Source organism: Onychomys torridus, chromosome 6 (genome assembly GCF_903995425.1).
Source record: "Onychomys torridus chromosome 6, mOncTor1.1, whole genome shotgun sequence".
NCBI lineage: Eukaryota > Metazoa > Chordata > Mammalia > Rodentia > Cricetidae > Onychomys > Onychomys torridus.
Genome location: NC_050448.1, coordinates 63,316,900 through 63,344,137, shown reverse-complemented (window position 1 = coordinate 63,344,137; position 27,238 = coordinate 63,316,900). Strand labels below are relative to the sequence as shown.

At 36.2% G+C, this 27,238-nt stretch overlaps 1 protein-coding gene and 1 non-coding gene across 6 annotated transcripts in view; both read right to left on the bottom strand.

Annotated features, from left to right (window-relative positions):
- The window catches only part of Lrba (LPS responsive beige-like anchor protein), a 578,506-nt gene that overhangs the window by 437,292 nt on the left and 113,976 nt on the right, over nucleotides 1-27,238 (bottom strand). For all 5 annotated transcript variants that reach the window (XM_036190835.1, XM_036190833.1, XM_036190836.1 and 2 more), the window contains 9 exons: nucleotides 22,991-24,049; nucleotides 21,696-21,874; nucleotides 20,751-20,904; nucleotides 20,123-20,303; nucleotides 18,339-18,448; nucleotides 17,433-17,540; nucleotides 14,826-14,985; nucleotides 11,479-11,929; nucleotides 2,670-2,803 (listed from right to left, as the gene is read on the bottom strand). In XM_036190835.1, the coding sequence (XP_036046728.1) occupies nucleotides 2,670-2,803; nucleotides 11,479-11,929; nucleotides 14,826-14,985; nucleotides 17,433-17,540; nucleotides 18,339-18,448; nucleotides 20,123-20,303; nucleotides 20,751-20,904; nucleotides 21,696-21,874; nucleotides 22,991-24,049 (2,536 nt within the window). The remainder of the gene's footprint in view (nucleotides 1-2,669; nucleotides 2,804-11,478; nucleotides 11,930-14,825; nucleotides 14,986-17,432; nucleotides 17,541-18,338; nucleotides 18,449-20,122; nucleotides 20,304-20,750; nucleotides 20,905-21,695; nucleotides 21,875-22,990; nucleotides 24,050-27,238) is intronic.
- Nucleotides 6,944-7,106, bottom strand: LOC118586485. The gene has a single exon (XR_004945366.1). It is a non-coding gene; the product is annotated as a U1 spliceosomal RNA (small nuclear RNA).

Sequence of the window (27,238 nt, the reverse complement as noted above, 5' to 3'; positions counted from 1 at the left end):
CTCAAAAATCTAAGAGTTGTCAGCTGGAGAGAAGACTACACTGTTACAAGCATGTACTATTCATGCAGAGGACCTCAGTTCAATTCCCAGAACCCATGTCAAGAGGCTCACAGCTACCTATAACTCCAGATCCAGGCAATCTGGACCTCTGGCCTCTACAGGTATCAGAAGATCCTATTACTACTCTGTACCATAAACTGAAAGGAAACCTTTCTCACACTGTCAAGCCTTCATGGGGATGTACTGAGGAATTCATAACTATAGAATTTATAAATGGCTGCCAATTTCATTTAAAAGAAAAAAAAGTAGTAACTACTGACTTTTAAAAAAAAAAGCTAATCAAAAAAAAAAAAAAAAAAAAAACCAAAAACCAAAAAACCCACAACCCTTTGGGTAGGGATAAAGTTGCTAATATTTGTATACTTAAACCAAGAAAAAATCACTAATATTCTCTGAAGAGAGAATGCTGTAGGGGTATATACAAGGCAACCATGTTCTTTCTACTCTTTTTTTCTACAAATTTGAAACTAATCTAAAACTAAAGGGTAGTGATGCTTAAATTTCTTTGTTAAAATAAAAGCCCAAACCACACAATATAATACTACTACAGCAACTTTTGTTTCCAGGTGGAATTTTTAACTTAATGCTTACTGTTTTCTACATACACAAATAAAATGTATAGTCCTCATGAACTCCTAAAGAAGTTGATAGGACTGGAGATCTAGCTTAATGGTTCAGTTCTCAGCTTTAAAAAAAAAAAAAAAGGATACTAAAACTAAATTCTAACAGAGAAATAGAATTTGTAGTAGTAGCAGGGCTCTAAAGCACAACAGACATGAAGTCCAGGAGTCAGAGATATAATTCACTATACATTCAATCATTCAATCCAAGGCCAGCGTAGGCTACATGAGACCCCATAGTACATGAGAGCCAGTAGTACAATTCATGGAGTTCATCAAGTAACTTTTCAATATGTTATCTTACTTTTACCATACTAGGAAGCTATATACTAACATAGTTACAACTGAACGGTACATAAAGTATTGATTTTAAGAAGTAATTGCATTTAAAACTGTAAAACAAAATTTTGTTAAAACAAGTAAAATAAAAGTAAAAAGTAGACTGGGTATGTAGATAAGTTGGTACAGCATTTTTCTCAGACAGAAGATCCCCTGGTCTCTCTCCAGCACCACATAAACGAAGCTGGGTGACAAATTCCAGCATTTGGAATGTGGAGACAAAAGAATAACAAGTTTCAGTTCATCCTTAGCTACATAGTAAGTTCAAGGCCAGCTTAGGCCACATGAGACTCAGTGTCAAAAGAAAAAAAAAAGATAGATGAGAGAAATAATTGCATGCACTTTGTCGACACATAACACAAAACACAGTGTGGGGATAGGGGCTGGCTAACCAGTGGCTAGTCTAATAACAACTCAAATCTCCCCAAGACTGACCGGTTTGTCACATAAAAGTAGGAGAGCAGATCCTTATAAGTTGTCCCAAAATAAGTAAAAACATGACTTCTGATCTTCTAATCCAGCAAGGTATTCTTTCAGGATTCTTTCATATTTACAATAACCTCATCCTAGAGTCAGAGTGTGAGTCCTTTGGGGATTCTAGCACCTTGTTACTATGTTTATGAAATAACACAACTTCCTGAACAGTATGACTGGTATAAGATGTTCCCTTTTCCTACCTTCATTACATGACTTGTATGGTAGTGTGTTTGAAGAGTCTTATGTGCCCATGTTGGTGCACGTGGAGGTCAGAGGTCAATGTCATGTCTATCTTTCTTGATTTCTACCTTATTTTTCAGACTGAAAACATTTTCATCAAATCCAAAGTTTACTAATTCAGCAAGATTAGCTGGCAAGTAAACCCCAGGGACCTGCCTGTCTCTGCCTCCAAGTGACGAAGTAGAGACAAACCTTTTACAGAGGTGCTGGGGTCTCAACAGAGGCAGGCCCTTGTGCATGCACAACACAGCAAACATTTGACCACCTACGCAATCTCCCCAGTGTCGTACTTGGCTACCTTAACACTGCACTCTTGAAGTTTTACTTATCTTATCTCTAGCTTTAAGCTAACATAGATGGATTTAAGTTCTGATATTCATTAATATGCTTTCATAGTATAAAGAAATGTGAAAGGAAAACTAGACAAAGTAAAATGATTGTAAAAAAAAAATTTGTGCAACACTGGGGCTAGTACAAGAATGATACAGTACTTGAGGATAGTAAATATTTTCCTAAATTCTAATTCAGAAAAATAAAGTAGTATATAGTAGATATGCATTTAACAATCATTTAACAGGTCTCATATAACTGAAACAGGCCTTTAATTCACTATATAACCAAAGATGACCTTCAATTTCTGATCATCTGTCCCTACCTTCCATGTGTCCCTACCATCCAGGTCTTACAGGTATGTGCACCATCAGTTCATGTGGTACTAGGGACTGAAACCAAGGCTCAATACATGCTAGGCAAGCATTCTACCAAATGAATTGAATCCAGTCCTGATTTCACTTTTTAGGATATTAGTAAACAATCAACAACAAAACACAAAAAGCAGAAAGGTTTCTAAGTACCTTACAAACTTCTTGGTTTTATCAGAAAGTCCTAAGATTTGCTGAAATAGGATCTAAAAATTATGTTGATACCACTCACCTGGTGACTCTCCTCCCACATCTGAGACCTGGGTAGAATCTACTGAAGAAACCACACTGACAGCATTGGTAGGTGTGCTTGTAGTAAGGGTGGAAGGTAAAACTGCCGATTTTTTTGTTGCAATGATGACACTTCTGTAATAAAGATTTTAAAATATAAATTACTTACATTAATGATATACATTTCAAAATAAAAAGAAGTTAATTCATTTTCTTTCTTATTTTTGATGTATTCTTTAGAATATTCATCAACTTAAAGTCCCTTCACTGTTGTCCGTATTTATGTGCCTTTTCTCTTTTAGAGAGAGGGAGTTGGGGGAGGGAGAGGGAGGGAGGGAGGGAGGGAGAGTAGAACCTTGGATGTTATTCTTCAGGAGCCAACCATGTTGTTTTGGAGAAAGGGTCTCTCACAGGGCAGAAAACTGCTGAGTAAGTTAGGCTGGCTGACTGGTGGACCCCAAGGTCTACTATAGTCTTTCCCTCCAGCGCTGGATTTACGAGAGTACATTACATCCAGTTTTGTTTGTTTGTTTGTTGTTATTTAAGGTATATGAATGGTGGTCTGCCTGCACTTTACACTCTATGTGTAGCTGGTGCCCACAGAGGATAGAAGTAGGCATTGAATCCCCTGGAACTAGAGTTACAGATAGCTGTGGGCTACCATGTAGGTGATGAAAATCAAACACAGGTCCCTGGGAAGAGCATCCAGTGCTCTTAACCTCCTGAGCCATCTATCCAACCACCTCCCCACTCCCCCTTCCACACACACAGCTTTTTAAAACATTGGTTGTAAGGATCAAACCCAGGTCCTCTTGTTTGCATAGCAAGCACTTTACTGGCAAGCTATTTCCCCAGCATCATTGTGTTAAAAACTAGGACAATGTCCTATGAAAATAATTCATTTTAACGTTTTAATGAATATTTATTGCATTAGACATTTTTAAATTTAAGATTGTTTTGAATTTTCTAATAAACATAACCAAAGATAATTTGGGGGCAAAAAAAGAATTTTGAAATGTAAGAAGACTTTCTTAGGGTCCTGTTTCCTAGGTAGCCTCCCTGGAGTTGTTTGGATGAGATCTACATGAACAACCTGGATGACAGTGGGAGTAATGAAGGGCAAGGTTCAAGGGAAAGAGAACTTAGGGGAGCAGGAGATCCCAGCTGGATCAAGAACAGAAAGGGAGAACAAGGAATATCAGACCATGATAAATGAAGACCACATGAGAACAGGAAGAAGCAAAGTGCTAGAGAGGTCCCCAGAAATCCACAATGATACTGTAGACTACTGGCAATGGTCGAGAGAAAGCCCGAACTGACCTAGTCTCGTGATCAGATGGCCAAACACCCTAACTGCCGTGCTGGAACTCTCATCCAATAACTGATGGAAGTGGATGCAGAGATCCTCAGCCAGGCCCCAGGTGGAGCTCCAGGAGTCCAATTGGCGAGAAAGAGGAGGGAGTGTAAGTTTGTGAATTGTTGAGACCAAGATTGGAAAAGCACAGGGACAAATAGCCAAATGAATGGAAACACATGAATTATGAACCAAAAGCTGTGGAGCCCCCAACTGGATCAGGCCCTCTGGATAAGTGAGACAATTGAATAGCTTGAACTGTTTGGGAGGCACCCAGGCAGTGGGACCTGGACCTGCCCTTAGTGCATGAGCTGGCTATTTGGAACCTGGGCTTATGCAGGGACACTTTGCTCAGCCTGGGAGGAGGGGACTGGACCGGCCTGTACTGAATCCACCAGGTTTAAATGAATCCCCAGGGGAGTCTTGGCCCTGGAGGAGATGGGAATGGGGGGGGGGGGGGCCGGAGGGAAAGGCGGGGGCAGGGGGGGGGGGGGGAGGACAGGGGAACCCACGGCTCATATGTAAAATTGAAACACAAATATCCGTATGAAAAAAATAAAATAAATATATTTAAAAACAAAAAACAAAAAACAAAAGAAATTTAAGACGACAAGTAATTAACCTTTTTTAAACCACCAGAACTGATGCAGAAAACTCAGCATGCTTCAAGGATTTTAAATCACTGCTAAATTGAAATCATAAAACCTTAAGTATCTTAAAAGATAAAACAATACCTATACAAGCAATGGATACATGTATATAGCTCATAAAATATGATAGCTTTTGATTGTATCACAGAGGAAACAATGGACAACTGTTTTAAAAAGAAAAGGTGCTGAATAATCAGTTGTTTATATTGTTCATATTGTATTCAAATTCAGGTATTTATGATATACCAATTTCAATTAAAGTGCAATACTTTATACTAAAAGAGTAACTAAAAGACCTTGTTAGACATAACTTAGGAAGCATTTTTAATTGAAGGTAGCTCCATAAACATGCAAACACCCAGTTAATGAGGTAAAAGGACAGCTGATATACAATGCACTCCCACAGCAGCTCTTACTTTTAATTACCCCGTGTTAACCATAAGCTTTAAGTCGTCAACATTCAATTCATTTAATCACGTCTTTTGTCAACAATACTGTAAGCTGAAAGTATTCCCTTAATAGCTTTAAAGTATTTGATTTTTAAACAAAGTTGTTTAGGTACTTTAGCCTAATAAATGTATTCATACTTTCTAAAGCACATAGTTCTATTATTTTAAAATATATATCCCTGTTGTTAATTTAAAAAAAAAAAAAAAAAAGAACAAACTGAAATAGGTTCTGTTTTACTTCAGTGACTATCATTTGAGGGCAAACACTGTTGCCAATTAAATCAAGTTATCTTGTGCTAGGCAAAGCTTATTCAATGTACTTGGGGGTAGCTGGTGTCACATCATTATAAGGGTGACTGCCAATGTTAACTATATACTAAAAAATAGAAGCAACAGCCACCTGAGCCCCAATCCCAAAATGGTGTGCTTAAATCATGGTAGCTTATATCAGATGAAGATCACTGACTTAAAGGGAAGTAGATATGACCTCTCTGTGTGTGTGCACACACATGCACAAATACACATGTGCTGATGGTACCCTCAGAAAACAATGCTAAATATAATGTGTTGCTTTTCCTGCTCTTGCCAGCAATGTATACACTAATATGTAAGAAAAATCTCTATGCTCTAATAATTAGGTAGAAAAATAAGTATGACTAATTCACTTTCACATTTGTTCACAAAAGAACCATTACAATCTGTTTTGTGCATACAACAGATATTTACCAACGGTCAGATAACATTCAGGTTAGTGAGATTATGGCAGGAGGGTATTAGTGAAACTGTGGACAGGCACTGGCTCAGCACTTTGCCTAATACGCCTAAGGGCCAGTGTTCAATTCACAGCAGTGAAAAAACCTACTTGCTCTATAATCAAATTTTGAGACGTAAATTTATCCTATGACCTAATAACTGTACCTCAGAACCTTGCTCAAGAAAATCTAAGTATGTAATAATACAATTATGCCTGCAGATACTTTACAATAGCTGGAAACTGGCAGCTGCTCTAATGTACTTCATTCAGAAAAACTAAACTTTTAAATGGTGAGTACTTATATAGCAGGCTACTATTATGTAACAATATGATAGAGTGTTAATAAAATTATCAAAATGGACGAATCTCAAAGGTGTTAAGTTAAATTCAGAAAACCTATATTCAAGAGCATAGTTTTTACTTCCTTTTTTAAAAAGTTTTGGAGCAGGCAAACTAACAAATGGTTTTGTAAAAAGTTAAAATACCAATTGCTTCTGAGGGACAGGGACAAGGAAGGGTTGGGTGGAAAGGGAGAATCTTGACTGATGTTTTGTGTAACACAGTTACAAAAACTGATCAAAGCCCAGTAAATACAACACTACTTATTTGTTCCTTAACATTCACAATCCTTATTTGCCCATGGTTAATTAAAACACAACAAAACCTTGATTGGTTTTTAAACATTTAGCATACTATTAATACTTTCAATAGTGACAATAGCATATTCTTTTATTCAGTTCAAAATAAATTTTAGGAATGCACCACAAATCAGATTTCTGATTTCAGCCATTGCCTCACAATGAACTGTTTCTCATGTTTTACTAAGCTATAGTTCACATGCCATACAATTCAAGCACATAAAGCATACAATTAAATTGTTTCCAGTATGTTCACTCAGTTCTCCAACCATCATATCATGTTAACACTTAAATACATCTATATTATAATCAGCCACACAGAACAAAAATCAAGTTTCAAGATAAGAAATTATGCATACACTGTTAAATTACAAAAATATGTCTGATAATAATTAGAAAATAAGGCTTTATTTTATTTTTTAATTTTAATAGGGGAGAGCATAAAGACAGTTCCCCACTATCAGAAATTACACAGTCAAGTTTCCCACATTTGGGGAAATCTCAAGGGTCAGCACAATCGATAGCATAATGGATAAGAATGTCCTTTGGAATATCACCTTTGTGATCATGCTTTCTCCCCTGCTGTTTATTCTAACTATGATTTAGTACACACAAAAAATAAAATTAATAATTTTTAAATCATTACCTGATTTAAATCACTTCTGAGAAATAACACAATACTACTAAAGCTCTGGGCTGTATTAAAATAAAATTCAAAATCATATTATCTAATTAAAATGAAATAAATAATGTGCATATATTGCATATTACAACAGTAAAGTTTCAGTGTAAAGACTAAAGCCTTCAGTAGAAGAGATATTTAGCCCATTATGCTCTTCTTGTAAGCATAAATCTAAACTAGGAAAGTACATTCTAAATTTTGAAAAGATAACCTAAAAATTTAAACTTACCACTCTTTAATGAGATTTAGCTATACAAAAATAAAATATTTTGTAGTCTCTTTGAAAAATAAAATAAAATGCATTACACATAGAACTCACTTTGAGATCAACTGTTATCAAGTACGTTTATTTTTTTATTCTTCCATCTCTGACTCTAGTGTTGGGTATTCAACCCATAATCTGGCACAGACAAGCACAAACTCCACCACTGCATATGTCCTAGGCCTTAAGTTTCTACTTAAAAAGTAACTCAAAATCTGTCTTCATGTTTATGAAACAAGTAATTTTCTGAATTGTACAGATTTTTAGTACTTTTTATACTTCCGCACATGAAAAGTGAAAGGAAAAAACCTGTTGTTTCGTCATCATTTCTTTAATTAGGGACTTTACAGGTTCTTTCATTTAATTAGTAAATAGCAATAATATCTTCCAGACAAGTTTCAGAATTTTCATTTTAAAATCACATCAGTTTAAAATATCACAAACCTTAACACTGCTATTTTATTTAACATGGTTATAAAATGGTTCACCAACAGGAAAAAAATATTTTAGCTGAGTACTTTAGTCCCTAAGGATTCAGCTGAAAACACAGACCAGTCCTTGAACTTTTATCAAGATAAATCCCTGGTACCCATTAATCGCCAGCAAGGATCTCCAAATTAGATAAGAGCAGGAATCTTGGCATGGGAATGAACACAAACACCTTCCCTTTCACAGACACTGAACCTGGCAGCCTCTCAGCAAGGGTTCACTCATGGAGCTGTTACTCTAAACTTCCCAGCTATTGCTTGGGAGTTGATAATTCTGAAGATATGAGGAGAGTTCTGATTTCTGGCACAGCATTCCTGAGATAAATACATGATCAGAGGGATGCTTTGAAATTTCCAATGACACTCCATTGGCCCAGGGCTTCAAGAAAAATCTTTCAAAAGGTGTCTCTTGCTAAGAAAAAAGATAAGGGGAGAGACAGAGATTGTACTCCATCAGACAATACGTTAAATGCATACCAGACATGTTAATTTCCATGGAACATCCTGAAATGTCACTAGAAAAATTATTCTTTCTTACTTTAACAAACCTTTTTAAAGGACAGGAATCCTAAGCAGGATTCCCGAAGTAGATGCATAATCTCACTTAAGGCACTAAGAAAAGAGATTTAATCTGAACATTATTGAAAAGTAAATAAATGACAAAATAAAAAATTTTGGTCATTCATAAAAAACATTTTAAGTATACTAATAAGACCCAGCCAATTAAAATATTTATCCACCCAATTGTTTCTTATTAACACTAGCACAAATTTAAGTTAATTTTAAAATGGGAATGGTAGCTCACACCCATAATCCCAGTTTTGACCAAAACAGCATTACCATGAGTTCAAAGGTCTATGGCAAGACAATCATTTGAGCTGAGGAATCTGCAGCTGGCCTGGACAACATAGTAAGATGCTATTTATAAAAGAGGGAATTACAGAGGGCAAAAACTAAACTAACTGAAAAATATATTACTACATAGTCTAATATGTAGAAGCCACCAAATGAAACCGAGAACCTTGAGTCAACAATGAATGAACAAAAAATCCAATAAAGTGATGAAATTTTATAGCCTCTATTCACAAGAAATTCCATAATAGTAGGAAACTTGGTGCATACCATTGTAATCACTGACCAGAGTAAGTGGCATCAGTAACAAAGCCATACATATGCCACTGGACAGGAAGCAACAAGGAGAAGCTATCACTTCTGTGATATTTCTCAAAAAGATGTACAAATCTGAGTCTAATTCTGAGGCAACATTAGACAAATATAAAATGAGGGACATTCAAAGACTTGAAGATTTGGGTCATTTGACTTAAAAGGCTGTTATTGAATAGGCTATTCCCATTGCTGTAGACCCTATTGCTAAAACACCACACACTTTGGTTATAGGACACAGAAAAATCAAGTGAAAATTGAACTGGAAGCTTCCTCCTCGCTGGCTAGCTTTCCTGGAGTCAGAAGGCACCATACTTGCTGCTGAAGGGGAAAAATCATGACAAGTCCTACCAAATTCTGCAAGCGACATCACCAGCCTACCAGGCCACATGTTCTCACTGGTGCAATAGAAAGTAGCATAATTGCTATGGGAATGACTAATCATTTTCTGCTTGAATTTGAGGCCAGCTCCACAGAAGGGAATCCATGTTAGGTATTATAAACCTAGTCAAAAGATCATGGATGGGAAGTTATAGGAACTAGACAAAGGAACCTACAGCTATTGTTTTTCTAAATGGATTTACTGTCGAATTGCCTTCTAAATGTTTTATAATTTTACACATAGATTACTACTGTGATTAGACTTGGTCAGAGAAATTTCTGTCTGCAGAAAGCACCAGTGACAAACTCATAACTGGCCACAGTGCGGGGGAATAAGTGATTCCTACATGAAACATCACATCACCAGCTCTAAGGCTTAGGGAACAATGCTACAACAGAGTGAGCAAAAACAATGTACGAGCTGGAGGATGGGAAGAAGTGCTATCAAATGCTGTCTCTTAGAAACAGCATCACTGTAGTACCTATGAGCTTACAAAAACAGTGCTTATCTGCATAAAATCTGCATTAATGGAGGAAGGGCACATGGAACCTCATAAGGCCTCACCCCCCTTTAAGGAGCTACAGAAGTAAAATGGTTGCTGGAGGATGAAGAGTCAAATTCCTCAGTAGCATAGCCACTGATAAATTGTCCTTGTTCAAGTAAATAACCCACTCTCCATGCCCATACAAAGAATCTTGATTAAATGCAGTGTGTGTGAAAAAGCATCTAAGGAGTGGTTCAGTAGTTAACAACATGTACCACTCTTGCAAAGGACCAGAATTCAGTTCCAGAACCCATGTCAGTTGGCTCACAACTACTCTTAACTCCAGCTCCAAGGGATCCTCTGGCCTCCACAGGCACCTGCCACTCGTGGGCACATATCCACACACAGACATACATAATTTAAATCAACAGACTAGGGCAGTGAAGCACACACACACAAATCAAAGTAGGGAGGATGCTTGCTGGAAGAAGGGTTTAACGGGAGGTGGGTGGGGAGAAGAGGAAAATGAGGCAGGAATGATTGAAGCACATTATATAAACATAAAAAATTGTGAAAGAGTAAAAAAAAATAGTAAATGATTTTAAGGAAATTAAGGTAATAATTTAGTTAGTATTTTAAGATTAAAAAAGCATTATATCAATTTTAGTTTTCTTATTTAAAAATAATAGTATATCTATATAGAAAACACAGGAAGTATTAAAAAATATCTAAGTATCATATTAGCAACTTATGTCTCAATAAAAATGAAAAATTTGTAGTAGGAACTTTTCTGTACATTAGTTTGTTTCTAGATAAAAATACTAATTTTTAAAATTATTCAATCAATAACTATGTGTTGGAGGTAGAACATATGAAAACTTTATAAAATACAAAGACAATGACCAGGCAGGCTGACGGTGGATTAAAACTGGTAGTAGATCACCTCTCTAGCAATACTGAGGCCTTGGGCAGCATCTTGAACAACACACAGAAATTGGCTAGATAAAGAAATAGCAAATCTATTTTTAAAAAAATTCCTGAAGGCTACACAATCAACAAAGATTCTATAGTTAGCTTTCTCAAATTGCCCAGGCTCAGAACCCCTGGTTGAATTCTTTTATCTGCTGGCATCTAGATTCCCATTTCTGATGTTGTTTTCACAAAGGCGGGCACAACTGGAAGCAAGGGAATGATGGGTAGCTATTGCAAGTTCAAGTAATACCTGAGGTGGAACCAAAAAACAAAAAGGCTCTTTTACACACAACATGCACTACTAAAAATATACCTAACATCATTTTAGTGGCATATAAGATGTTAATGAATAAAAGTTTAAAATACTGCACAAACCACACAACAGAACTACACTTTTTTTAAAAAATAAATTAGATCCAAACATTCTACTCTAATGTTGAAGCCACAAAATTCAGACTTTCATACTGAATTCCTATTTACCTCTACAATTTTCAAATATCGGCATAACAAAACAAAGGATTATTTACATACCTGTCAAAAGATCTGAACTGCACTGGAGGGTCAATAGACAGATCTCCAAGAGCACCAAGGCAGGCTGGGGGCAGAAGGGCGGGATCCACTGTGACTCCATCTGCTGGCATATTAACCAAGCTCCGGAGAATGTCCTTCACATTGACATTTTTTGAAACTGGAACTGATGGTGTCACCTTCCTATCCAACTCATTTCCTCCATCAATTTTTGTTTCCTGAGATTTATTGACTTCCAAAGAAAGAGTGCACAGCACCTCACTGATGGCATCTGGACCCGCGCTGACACCCAGAGGCGCTGCTGGAGAAGCTACAGACGGATTGCTTCCTAAGCCAGAAGCTGTTTCCTCACCAAGGCCAGAGTCCTTCCTTCGAGTAGATGAGGTGCTCTCCACTGATTCCTCCACCGATGACAGAGTTACTTGGCTAAAATCTGCTGGTGTGTTTTCAGCATCTTCCCCAGAACAGAAGAGTAAATTTAAAAATACAGAAATAATTTTTTAAAGGTATATTCAAGTCCTAGTAGTCATCTAAGATTTTATAAAATATGTGTCATGTTCTCTCAAAATCAAAAACTATTAATATAAAATATAGAGGGAATGAATTAACTTATATCCAAAATAGATGCTAAAATGAATAAATAATAAATACCCACAACAGCCTTCCAAAATGATTCCAACATATGCATGGATTATAACAAAGTTAAATGCCAACAGTACATAAAGTAAAAACTTCTACCTCACACATAGTCTCCACTGCTGAAAAAATGGTCAAGCCCTCCAATATGCAGAATAAATAAATGCTGCTGGTGATCCACTTCCACAAGGAGCACCCCCATCTCTGCTGAGACAGGGTCTCATGTATCCCAGGATTGCTGTGAGTCCAGAGAAGACCTTGACCTTCTGATCTTATCTCTCCACCTCTTGAGTACTGAGATTACAGACATGTGCCAACATAACCAGCTGATGAGGGGTTAGGAAATGAAACTCAGGGCGTCATGCATGCTAGGCAAGCACTCTACCAACTGAGCCAAATCCCTAGCCCAAACAACACCATTTTGCTGTTTAACTTCACTCTCTCCAATCAAATCTCCAACCTTTCTAACCAACATGCTCTTTTCAAGTTCACCCAAAACCTATACCTCGCCAAATTTAAAGATCAGTCCTCCACCCTTAATAGCACTTGACTGCAAAGCAACTGCTAGATGTTCTCTGCAGTTTGAACGTTATTTTTCCCTTGACTCATGGTTGTTGCTTTTTTCCTATCACCTCACCAGTGGTTCTTATTAATATCTTCAACTTCTTTTTCCTTCTTCAAGGAACTTAGAGGTCAACCCTTGGTCCTCTCAATCCTTGGTTCTCTTATCACCTCTATCTACATGTATTTCCCCTTAGTTATTCTACCCACTCTTCACATTACAAATACCTCCACAATCTCATCTAGCACACAAAGGGAATGTGTGTGTGCGTGCGTGCGTGCGTGTGTGTGTGTGTGTGTGTGTGTGTGTGCACGTGCTCTGCTATTTCTCTGCCTTCCCTACATCTTGTATGTCAAAAGATATGTAAAGCCAACAGGTTGAAAACTAAAATATTTCACCTTTGATCTACTCCAATATAACTTATATTAATTATTGAATATATTTTCTTTTTTAAATATTCACATTAATGTTCAGAAATACTGTTCTTCTGTCACACAAATATATCCAGAATCTGACAGCCTCTTGTCCCCTATGTGGTTACAACCATAAACCATCAAGTCATCACATCAAGTGAATTACTGCATTGTCCTCTTAACTGGTAGTGGAAGGCAAATATTTTAATGATCCTAGTGACTCACACCTCCTGGTACTTAAGAAACCCTTCAATCTGAGCTAGGCCAATAGAATGGTTAGCCAACAGAATAGAATCAGAAATAACAGCCAGTTCCAAGGCTGAGTTTTAATAAGGCCTTCCAGGCTTGATATTACCTGACTCCAAACCAGCTCTGTTTAGAAATTTAAATGACTTCTACTCTAATGAGGGAGACTACATAGAAAGAGGAAAGCCTTTCAAACTAATGGAAAAAAATAAAGAATTAAGTTAATGTAAGAATCAAGACTCTACCCAGAATAACACTAGCTCAGCTGCTTCTCTCAGTCAACCCCAGCCTAGAGCTCTCTCAGCTGAGGTACTAGACAGCAGAAAAGCCACCTAAGACTGTAAGTGCCAAGAAACATCTAGAGCAGGGGTGAGTATTCCCACCATGCCATATTCCAATGACAACCACAGAAATCATGAAATATGAAGATAACTGTAGTTTTAAACCACTAACTTCAGTGTACTATGTCACATGGCAGCCCAGAATCAAACATTAGTTCTCCTTCCACACTGAGGTATATCCAAAGTGTTACTTGTTTTATTTCATTTATTAACATTGTATATGTGTTTATAATGTTCATGTGACATATATATATATATTTGAATGCTGGTATACCCATGCCATGGTGCACATGTGTACAACAGAGGACAACATACAGGAGTCAGTTCTCTCTTTCCACTATGGATTCTGGGGAACTGAACTAAGATCATTAGGGTTGTGTGACAAATGTTTTTATCAGCTGAACACTGGCCCCAGAGTGTTACTTTTAAAATATATGTTTGTTTTAACACTATACTCAACATTCCAAAGACGGTGCATTTCACTTAAATAAAAATGCATAAACCATCTCTCCTGCCACGCCTGTCATTTTATTTATTAATACTCTTACTGCCCTCTAAAACACCATAAAACTTATCTATTAAAAAAAATTTTCTGTCTCTTCTGCCAGAGATAAGCTTCATGGCACTGGAGTCTTGTTCTTCCTGTAGGTTCGACTCTACATGTATACAAGTACCTGATAGGTACTGGATGAAAACCTATGAAAAAAACCAACAAACAAACAAACAAAATACCCCCTCCTCTCAGTGCAGCTAGTTCTATAACTATCAAAGCTGTTTACCTAAACTATACTTCTGTAACTGAAAGCTACCTTTAAAACTATAGTTATTACTATTAATTGTTTCAACAACTTCCTAGAACTCTGTTGTGAAAGATTAAGCTACCCTTCACAGCAAATACTAAATTAAAAACTCTGGACTCTTTTAAAGGATAATACTTTCTCATCTTTTAATTAGAAGGTCCACTTACAATACAAAACTCATCTCCCAGTTGTAAATAATTATACAATATTCAAATTATTGAGCTATTGGTAAACATATAAAGCTTTGGTCTCACTTTATACATAGGTCGGTTTAAGTTCCAGAATCAGTGACATAACCAGGGAAAGTTCTGTTTGAACTTTGGGTATCAGGGAATAAAATGTGAAAACTTACCAGGAAGTGATGCATTCCCATTTTCACTACCAGTTTCCTTAAGAGACTGACTGTGCCTTTCATCTTGGGGTTCCAAAATGTCTCTATATTTTGAGACCATCAGAACAGAAATAAAGTACACAACAGCCAAAGCTAAGAATTGAGCTTGCTTGCTATCCTCCTAAGAAAAAAACAAAAGTAACTGTTTATGCCACTGGTAATATTTTAATTTTATTTCACATTATAACATTTAATGTAGATAATGTCCACAAATCTTTCAATGTGCACAGAAAATAATGTATCATGTATATAATAATTCATTACTAAACATAATGATTCTAAAATATATCTGAGCAAAGGTCAAGAATATTCTTGGTGGTGCTTTTAAATGAAAATGTTTATACTTACAAACACAGAAACAGAAAACGTGATTCAAATTTAAATATTGAGTGCTCAGTCTTAAGAGACATATTATACCATACTTTACAAGGCGACTCAAATTATAATATGATATTTATACAATATAAAGGTAACTGATTATTTTTACTTCTCATCATAAAAATCCAAATATATAAATTTAACATCACAGTAATGTTGCACTATGATACCCAGCATATCCATAACAAACATCCAGGAGTAAAGAGTAAAGCTGTCACATAGAAAAACAGATGGAAAAGGAATCTTCAGAGTATTTTAACTATCACAAGCAAACAGAAGTCAGGACTAAATACAAAGCATTTTCCTCACAGAAAAGGATAAACTAAACTGAGGCAGAGAGGAAACCATCCTAGCTCCCCAGATGACCTGCATGTGAAGGTCAATGACTCAGTATCCAGCCAAGAAGATGCTGCACACACATCCCTTCTAGTAATACTTCAGAAAGGCTTCATTATTTTAAATTGAAAAATCAAGTGTCTGTCAAGTGCTAAAGTTAAAGGCATCTCAAGTAGTTAGTAGCCGGTAAGCTTCTAGGTCTAAAGATGTACACCAGCAAATGTACTTGCCCTAGGCCTTTGGCTCTGTTGCCTAGAAGACAGATGGGAGCTTAAGGAACAATTAGACTAAGCATCAAGTATTATCTACTGTCCTCATAGATGAAATTCTCAAAAAATAAAAATTAAATTAAAAATATAATAACTATTGTCAGAAATTCTAGATGTAACTTCAGAAAAATAATCAGATATCAAACTCTCCCTGAACAGGTCAACTTGAAGCAATTCTTAGACACATTACTAGTATGATGAAAATCTATGGTTCCTTGTAAGTTTGCAGATATAACTTTCTGAGTTTGGGTAGAAAAGATAAATGTACATTTTTCCTTTTTTATTAAACATCTCTTTCCTGCCATGTCTGCTAATGATATGCCCATTAGGCAAATCATTTATGTGGTCTTCTTAGTCAACTATTGATTACTTATGCCTAACAAAATCTTTATTCATCCCATTAATCACAAAAATCCTTAACTTACTTCCTCCACCTCTTTCTACTAACTGTGTCCTTTCTGGTTTAAAAAAATAAAATAAAATAAAAAAATCCTGCCATCTTCCTAATGGGGCTATAAATGAGATACTACAAACATAGCACCTCACCCTCTACTATTTAATAGATATTCAAAACTTACTGAGCAGTAATAATATTCCAAATTCTATACATGTATCAAGACCTAGTTAAGAACACAAGAGGGTACTAAAATATCAGAGAAAGAAACAGAAAAAGAAAAATGATGCTCAGGAAATTTCATAGGAAACATATATTTAAGATACTCAATACAAAATATATAGTAAGTGTTCTTCAACAACTATTTACTAAAGATAGTATTTCTAGTACTGAAATTACAAATGGCTGTATCTTAAGATTTATATTTTATAAAACTTTAAAAAAACAGCATCAAAATCTGCTAAAACAAATTTATTTTCTTCTTTAAAAAAGTTAAAAATACTGGAAGATATATGACTACAGTCACAGCTCTTGAGAGGCTAGAGAGGTAGAGAGTGAAAGCTAGCCTGGGCTACATAAAACCCTACCTCAATAATAAAAACAAAAAATAAAGAATAAATAAAAAAGTTTAAAATACCACAATAGTAGAAACATTTCATTATATATTATTTATTACGTTTTAACAATTCCTTGAGAGGAAAAAATAACATTCAGTAAAATAATACAGTGTTAGGAGACAGTACATGCTATTACAATAAGTGCAAGGATTCTAGAGGCCAGACTGCCAGGTTTCATTTTGACTGTCACTTATTAGCCACAGCATTTGACCAGGTTACTTAAGCTCTCCCTACCTCAAATTCTTCACCTATAAAATGGGAATTATGAAAGTACACAACTGAAATTTGTAGACTTGCTGAGCATATGAGAAGAATAGGCGGTGCTTCTTATGTAACAGTGGATTGCTCCTTCACTCTGATAAACTAGCTGTTTATTCAGATAATCCCTTATACCACTGTAAGATTCTAAAAGCACTGCCAAGAAACCTGGTTTCGAGGCCTGCCTGTTGAACCCATCTCTGTCATTTCACAGAGCTTCTACTTTAAGGGCTTCAGGCCTAAGAGAAAGCACATACTAGCTAAGAGAAAGCACATACTAGCTAAGATAATTCTTCAAAGAAATATTTTGACTTACAATGTCTCTGAAAACAACTGCTCGAAGCCGATTAATGTCCATGTCTTGCAGGAGCCTTTCAAGATCTCTTACTGGAGATATACCACCAGTCACAATGTCCATTGGGCTCTATTAGATAAAATAATAATAATAATAATAATAATAATAATATTAATAATAATAATACATATACATATACATATACATATACATATACATATACATATACATATACATATACATATACATGTAGTGGGTAGCCATCCCAGCATTGGCCTGGAAGTTTCAACCCCCATTGAGGCTTCAGTAATGATCACGCCCACAAGGCGGGGCAGAGGAAGGAGCGGAGGACCGAGGAGCAGGAGGAGGTGGTCTCTTGGTTCCGGGACGCGGGACACTAGAGGTAGACCGAGCAGAGTTCTCCAGAGAACACTGCCGGACTACCCTATACCTTTGCCTGCAACCTACCCCTTCATTTGTAAGTTACCCCACAAAATAAACCTCCCTTTTAACTACATGGAGTGGCCTTAATAATTTCACCAATATATACATATACACATTAAACAGATTTAAAATCAATGAACACAGTAAAGTATCAGAGAAGCATGCCATAACACAAAAAAAAAAAAAAACAAAAAACTGGTTTTTTCATATTATTTTTCTTTCCTTGCAGGGGTTGGGCATGGCAAGGGAAGTCACATGGGGAAAATACATAACATAAAGAAAAAGTATTGGAAAAGCAGACAAGATTAAGTATAGACAAATATTTATCATGTATTTAAACACAAACATGTCACATTGACAGAAGAAAATGACTATTTTAGACTCTGTCAGACTTACTTAGCTTTGTGTTGAAAGGAACAAGCTAAGTTAGGATCTCAATTGTGGAATACAAATATGCTTTGGAGTGATGACCCCGTCTCTTACCTTTGCCGCAGACCTCCCCATGGGGGTCAGGCCTTTCGCTGGCTCTCCTCTAGCTGTCAGCTGTGAACGCTGCTGGCACTCTAAGCAAGTCCTTACAGCCACTGCACACACTATAATGTATTTTCAGAGAAAGATGGAGAAAGAACAAAGGATAGTTAAGGTTACAGCAAAGACACAAATCATCTACACAGCACAATTTCTGTTACACTTTATTCAAAATAGATTACCTTCAGCAGATTCCTAAAATGTCCCTAGACTATCACCTAGTATTTATTGTCTGATTTTATTCTCTGTTATGGTTAAGACCTGGGAAAACAGGTTATGGTAGAGTGCTTTTCTAGCACTGCTGAGACTTTGGGTTTAATCCCTATCCTGAGCATAAAATAAGGTTTGGTGGCAAAGTTTGGAGGCAGGAAGATCACAATCTTCACCTAGGTAGCAAGTTCAAAACCAACTTGGTCTTCATAGAATCCTGTTTCAAAAAATGTCCTCTGGCCCCTCAAGCATGATTTGGGGAGTCCTGCTGAAAGGGAATCAGTGAAGAAATGGTTTGTCTTGTTGTACAAAGTACTGAGCCAGAGCCTCAGAGTGCTTGCTAGTCAGCTTCCCTAACATTGCAGTACACAGCCGGCCCAGTTCAGAAATCCTAATAAGTTTGAAGACTTCGGCAGGCCTATGAAGACAAATCTAAATTCATATTTCAACTGCACTAATTATAGTTTTAAATTTGAGATAAATTTCCTAATTTTTTGACCTACAATTTTCTCATAGACAAAAGAATAAACAGTTGTTATTGAAATATCAAAATCAGCACTAGTGAGAGACATTAATAAATGATAGGTTCTATATTGTTACGTATAATATGAACTTTTTAAATAATTTCTATAAATTGCTACACCAATTTCTTTAGAGCATACTAACTCTAAAAGCTATATTGAAAGGTATCTTAAGTAAAAATTATAATGGTATAGAAAAGTCTAACAATGGATATTTACTAGTTTATATTACATATTCTTGATAAATTTAGGAAAATGTTTCATTAATTAGCTTCTGTGCTGCTATTTTTATAAATTACTGTCTTCATAAAATAAAACCCATAGTTCCTAAGGGTTTGCTTCCATTTCTTAGGCCCTCTCTCTCCAATATCTTCTCTGCATAAGCAAGTCAATTAACCAACTCTCAGAGCTTACACCTAGAGACAGGAAACCTTATGCAAAGAACAAGAGTCCCATCATCTCATGAGGCCTTCTTAACACTAAACAGCCAAACCATTGACTACTCTGAGTACGTTTGCTATGTTTAATAAGAACTGTTCCCAGAAGAACAGAGATTTAATGATTTTGTTAACTACTTTAATAAACTATCTAAGCTTATTTGAATAAATGTATATTTGAGTGATGCCCCCTTAGAACATTCCTATTGAAGTGTGTTTAGAAGAGAAAAGGGTACTTGAAATACAAATTTGGGCCTCACCCAAGATAAATATACATGCTAAGAAGATCTTCTGGTGATTTATAAAACTTGAAAAGCACTAATTTAAAAACAAGAAACATTAACAGAGAAGGGTGAATGTTAGTCACAATCACCTAAGCAGCATGTGGATTATACCAACCCCATGACCAAACTTACTAGCTACTGCTATGCACACTAAAACGCAGACGTACAGCAACATGGAAAGCATACACCTTCTCTCCAAAATAAGAAAAACTGTACTTAGCCAACAGTGTGAATGATGGAAAATGTTAAATATAATTCTTAACTGACAGCTTTTTTTAACAGCTTACCCAGTCGGAGACACTGACGCAGAATTCCTCCAGATGACATATTCTTTTCAGCTTCAATTTCAGTGAAACCAAGAGAACTTGCAAATATAAGTACATCCACAAGGCTGATTAGCCTCTGCAAAAATGTCACTGAGGTTTCTATTGAAAGGCCTTGAGTAGGTTCAATATTCTCCAGCTCATGCTGCAAAGTATAAAGTCGGGTAATTATATCTACATTCACATTTACCAGATGTATTCCTCAATTTCTAGTTTTTTCAAGGCCAGGCTTTCTGGAGATCTAGAACAATAGACTGACTTGCTCTTTTGATCTAAAAAAAGAAAGAGCTATGAGAATACTTTCATCATATTCTTCATGAGCTAACTCATGCCTAATAAATTAACATTCTTTATAGGTTTTTCATTCCTGCAACACATCCTAAGTTCTTTTCAGACAAATATATTTTTGGTTGTGAGCCTAGCCTTTAACGGCTGAGCCATCTCTCCAGCCCGCTTTTCAGACAAATATAATGATGAAATTTTTATCATAGCAGTTATGATATACAAGCAACCACTGCACGAAGCTCTAATCAATAAAGAAGCACTGCATTTCTGATTTCACACCAATTGTATGTAGTAGTTAAGTCCTTACTGTGGCCGATGTAGCAGCCGAAAGCAATGGCAGTATTCCTCCACAAGCCATGACCATATTGTCCATCACTTGAGAGATGAGATGAACTGTGTTGTGTACAAAGATGACATTATCACTGCTATTCACGAAGTCCATAACTGTCTTTGTTGAATGGCTGTCCAAAGATAAATTATGTTTACTGATGAAGCTAAGGAAAGGAAACCACAGTTTGCCTGCTTAAGGAGAGGCAGAAAAGAAGATGCTTTTGAATCACCCTGGAAATGTAGAAAATATTGGGGGTGCCCACTTCCTCAGAACAAGTAGAACACTCTTCATCAGTGTTACTGTCTATGTCCAAAGCATAGCTTTGCTAAAGCATAGACACTAGTCTTCATATATTTGATTTAAATAGTCGATTGAGAAGTCACATCAAAAATTAGGAGGCAAATGGCCCTGCATGTACTTTTAAAATGCATTTTTACTAGTACTTTCTTACTTAATGGCATAAAATTCTTTTAAATATGGTAAGAATCACATACAAACAAAAATCAACAAATTGGGTTCTTTTAAAATTGTAAATCACACAATGGAAAATATATAGATTTCTTATGCTACACATATGAACAATGTTGTACATGAATTTCAGCTAAATTTTGGCATTTACAATAACAAGCCCACCTGGAATACCTACCTTCTAATTAATTCTAGTCTAGAAAAAATAGTATTGCAAACCTTAAGCAATTTTTAATAATGGAAATTTTGGATTTTTATGGTTTTATAGTCCAAATCGGGATTCCATGCACAGAATGGAGCATAAAACTTTATGTGGTAAAATACTAACATAGAATAATTTATATTCTGCTTTTTCAAATGTCTGGAGTAATATAAAATGTTTACATACATTTCTTAGAAAGAGAGACTAAAATTGATTTATATATGTCATCTCTAGTGAACACATGAACAAACCTTCTCCACATCTGTATATCTGTTTCTATGGAAAAGAGGAGATCAGTGAGCAAACGCTGATGCATCTGAGACCACTTGAACTCAGGAATGCGAAACATGGTTGATCTGGAGTCCCTCCTTTGTTGGTCAACAGCATCTGGTGCTGTTGCTTGCCCTGGCTGATCCTGTTCCCTTGATACCTAATAGAGAAAAGTTGAAGAAGTAATAAAGTAAGTTTAACTTCAAAAGAAGACATTAGCAAAGAATTCAGTAACTTCCATAAAATGCGTCTAACAAATATTCAAATTGTAAGACACTACAAAGTAAAATCAGAAGAAACCTATTAACAAGTAGTCTTACCATACAGTTAATACAAAGTCATCAATAATACTAATACCACAATTCAACAGTAATTATTGTGGAGCCATGTTATTGCAGACATTGCTACAGTGTAGCATTTCACAAAGCAATCAAGCAGTTTTTAACTTTGAATATTAGCAAAGACAACAGTACTTATGATCCAGACAGTAACTAAATTATTCTTCATTAGTTAAAATAAGAATTAACAAAAGTCCACATAATGAAGAACAGACAAAACAACAACTAAAAGAAAGGGAGGAAATGAGGGACAGAAGCTAAAAAAAAAAAGGAAAAAAGCAATCATATGCATCTAACCACATGTACCACATGTCACTGTGAAATACTGATAAGGAAGAAAGCTGTGCCTCTCCATCACACAGGCTCTTCTCATGGTACAGACCCTTAAATTCGAAACTAGACTCATACAATGGTAAATATACAGTCCCAGATTTTACTGGAAAAGGAATATGCTAGAACTGATTTAGTTGGAGAGTGAAAACCAAGTATTTCCTATCGTTGCTTTATAAACTAAATTTATGCCAATTGTGAAGTTTGAAAGTGGTAATGTTTGGTGATGCTGTGTTAAAATAATAAGGAAAACTCCCATTTAATGAACAACTCACATTGGGGCTGAGAGTATAATCAGTGGGAGAGAATTTATATAGCATGGATAAAACCCTGGATTCAACCCTCAGCACCACAAAAATGAATGAATGAGTACATAGTTATAAATTAAGACCAATTGTCAAATATGACATAACCATTTGATATATACACTTACATAATTGTTAGTAATATACTGACCAAATACAAGTACCCGCACTTACTGTCTTTAACTTAGTGCAAATTCATGCCAAAGAGACAACAGAGGTACATACACATGGTGTACACAAACAAACACACAGGCAAAATATGCATACATTTTTTTTTTAGTTTAAGACAATATCTATAATTACCTCAAGCCCATGTCGATGAGGCTGTGGTGCTTCTATGCTTGCACTGGCCTTCAATTCAAACCTCTCGGTATCTGAAGCAACACTGGAAACATCTAGTTTAGCAATTTTTTGCTCGAAAGTAGCAGGAGCCTCAGAAACATGATCTGCACAATCACTAACCAATTCAGTTTCTCCAGCATTAGTTGCTTTCATCCCCTCATCCAGCGTCTCATCAATGTCTGACTGTACAGTTGTTTGGGAAACAGGAGCATCTGGTGAGGTAGCTAAAGGTCCTGGGGTGGCCACAGTTGGGAACCTAGAATCTTTAGAATCTCCAGTGTCAGTATCATCTTGAATCTTAGTATTAGATATTTCCTCTTGAACTTCGCAGTCATTGCCACACATGTCTTGCCCTTCTCTGGCTTCAGAGGCAGCTACAGACAAACTGTTATCTTGGAGCTCTGTGGGCAAACTGGCTTCCTCAGTAGGGCTGCTTTCTACCTTCAGTTCGACATAATCATCATCTTCTTCTTCCTCTACTCCAGACTTTTCCAGTAATTCTGGCACCTCTGCAGCATCTTGTTCTGAGGGGGAACTTATAGAAGCACTTATTTCACTGATGATAACTGTATCTTTGCCAGGTAGTTCAAAAGAATCAGAGACAAGAGCCACAACAGAGTCTACCACATCAGAAGATGCTTCTAAATCACATGGATTCCTTGTCTCGTTTGTTGCTGTTCCTTCCACAGCGGCTTGATCCAGTAACTCTTGGTTTTCTTGCTCCATTTTCTTTTCGTCATTAGATGGATCAGGTGTCTGCAGTTCACTGTTGGAGGCAGAATCTACTGAACTTGCCTTTCCAATACTTGAGTTCTCATCACTATTTCTAGTGAAATGAGGAGAGTTAGAAGAATCCTTCAGATCTGAGTGCTGGGGCCCAACGGAAACATCAACATCCCTGGTAACACCAGTGACTTCTGGAACCAGACTTGAAGAACAAGGCCCTAATCCTTCATCACCTTTTCCCTGCTGTTCCTTAAATATATTGGCAAGATTTTCTTTGTGTATTTCAAAAGTAACCTACAAGAAATACATTTAATCAGTTAAGAGATATATTTTAATGAGCACCACCTATAGATCATAAAATCCTTTCAATAATTTCTTAAATGTATAGCTAATTATGATAAACGTATGCTACTTATAATTTCTCATTTCGATAAAATAATTTTAATGACAACAGGTGGCATACCATAAAATGACAAGAACATAATTACTCATAAAGATATATGAGAAAAGAATTCATTACTCTTCTAGCCTCTCTATATATTATACTAGGATCTAAGTATGTACCTATTGGAAAGAGCATTATATACTGGATGATATACAGCTTTCATGACATGAAACCCATTTCTCTATCATTTGTCTGCAGAAGAAAATTTTAAATAAATTAATTATCCTTGATATTACAGCAGCTCTAAATAAAGCTATAAAAAACAAAATCTTATTTATACTTAGCTAATGGATACAGGTTATTTTGATGATGGAGAAAAAAGCCAAATGCTCCCCTAAAGGTCAACCACGACTTTCAAAGTTTGCACTAGTTACAAATGGGGTCCCCTTCTTTTGCTTCATCCTCTTTCTGCACAATACAAAAGCTGGAGCCTTTATAAGAGAGAACATAAGACCAAAAATATCAAGAATGTAAAAAAATATATATAATTAATCTACTGTCATGTTGGACTGGAGACTGAGTTATTAAGGGGGGGAAAACCCACAGTTTGGATAGCATTTACTTTCAGGATTTGAAATGCTTTTAAAATTCTACCTGGATGAGAGTGGGAGAAATGAAGGGCAAGGTTTGAGGGAAGGGGGGCTTGGGGGAGCAGGAGATCACAGCTGGATCAGGAACAGAAAGGGAGGACAAGGAATGGTAGATCATGATGGATGAGGACCACATGAGAACAGGAGTGGGCAGAGTGCTGGAGAGGTCCCCTGAGGTCCACAGTGATGCATCCTTGGTAGACTGCTGGCAGTGGTTGAGAGAAAGCCTGATCTGACCTAGTCTGGTGATCAGATGGCCCAACACCCTGACAGTCAGGCTGGAACTCTCATCCAGTGACTGATGGAAGTGGATGCAGAGATCCTCAGCCAGGCCCCAGGTGGAGCTCCGTGTGTCCAGTTGTCGAGAAGGAGGAGGGACTGTGGGAGCGTGAATTGTTGAGCCCAGGATTGGAAAAAGCACGGGGACGAAAGGCCAGACGAATGGAAGCACATGAACTGTGAACCAAAGGCTGTGGAGCCCCCAGCTGGATCAGGCCCTCTGGATAAGTGAGACAATTGAATAGCTTGAACTGTTTGGGAGGCATCCAGGCAGTGGGACCTGGACCTGTCCTTAGTGCATGAGCTGGCTGTTTGGAACCTTGGGCTTACACAGGGACACTTTGCTCAGCCTGGAAGGAGGGGACTGGACCTGCCTGCACTGAATCCACCAAGTTTAAATGAATCCCCAGGGGAGTCTTGGCCCTGGAGGAGATGGGAATGGAGGGGAGGGGCTGGGGGGAGGTGAGGGTGGGGGCGGGAGGGGGGAGGACAGGGGAACCCATGGCTGATGTGTAAAATTAAAACACAAATATAATTAAAAAGGGGGGGGGGAATAATAAAATTCTAAATTCAGTTGGTACACTAATTTCTCCTTAATTTATTCTAACAGTCTAAAAGCTAAGTGGTAATGAAACAATTACCACTGCTGTTATCTTTTTATGCTGTTTTTCTAAAGGTATTTGTGACTTGAAACTGATAATTCACAATTAATTACCAGATATTGTTCTAAATTACCCGCTAAAAGACTAGTCATTAATCTTCACAATCATTTGATTGCTAATCTATAGCTGTTTGTAATGTTTGGAAAGCATTTCTATAAACTCCCAGTTAAAGGTACTTATGTGCTATTAACTACAAGACCTTTTTGCCACTGCTTGCAACTTAGTTGGCACTCAAATTTACTAACTAAGAGATAAAAGAGAAATTAATCAAGACACCATTGTTATCTTTTTACTTCATATATTAAGAATGTTTAACTCATAAAAATTTAGACTTTTTAAAAATTAATAGGCATGTTTAGCAACTGGCTTTGCTTTTAAAAAAAATGCTTCCTTTAACTGTGTTATTTTGTGCAATACTCGCTGAATATGACATCTTGACTTCTAGTTCTTAGATTAAAAATGTTTCCACAACAAATAAATAGACATGTTTTCTAGAAAACTGAGTCATTCCTTATGAGATATCAATGTACATCAGTCAAAAGATTACTACCACAAACAAGATCTTTAGAGACAGATAAAACAGCATTCAACAATCATACATGGAGGAAGATATAATAATAAAAGAAAATTATAAATACTTATTGATTTGTCTTACATAAAGTACTTATTCAAATTTATATTCAAAACTAATTTCTCTACTACTAGAGTTTTCTGGTGAGATATCAAATATAAGACATATGCTATTTCAGGGAAACTATTAAAGTGAACATATTATGAAAATAACATTTTGCTAAATAGAAAAGGGAAAATACCCCATAAGAAAAACAAGTGACATATGCCGTAAGCACTGTACATTCATTCACTCACACAATGAACCAAAAGAGATTCTGAAATAGATGAATTCTCATGGCTCAAATACAAAAAGCATGTAGTATAAAAATGTCTTTCTACCACACTCAACTTCAAAAGCAAAAATTCTACCAAAAATCAAGTAATTAATCAACTATTAATTTCTCATTTATCATTGTAGTGTATTGTTTTGCATACACACACAGGTGTAAATTGTTATATAAAAATTGGTATATAAAAATCCTGCTTTTTTATTCAAATATTCCAAATGTTAATCAATATTCCTAATATTTTTCACCTAATCACTCTTGTACAATTAGCTCAAAATAATATTATTTTAAAGTATTTTTATAATAATTTGGTCCAGAATCTTTTTATAAATCTAAAAGATTTTTACATAGTCTTCTGTGAGATGCTTGATCACATCCGTTGTACATAATTATATTGTATTGTCTTTTTCTATCAATTTCTAATTGGGAATACTAATCTTTAGTTCTTCCTAATTTATTATTGGCCCTTTGACTTTGGGTTATAGAAGAACTGTGCTTGATTTATTGTTGTTGTTGTTAACAAAGATGTGTTTGTCTGCTTGTAGTTGATAGAGTTCAGAGTGCTCTATCAAAAACCACAGTGCTTTAAGCATCTCACGCATTTTAAG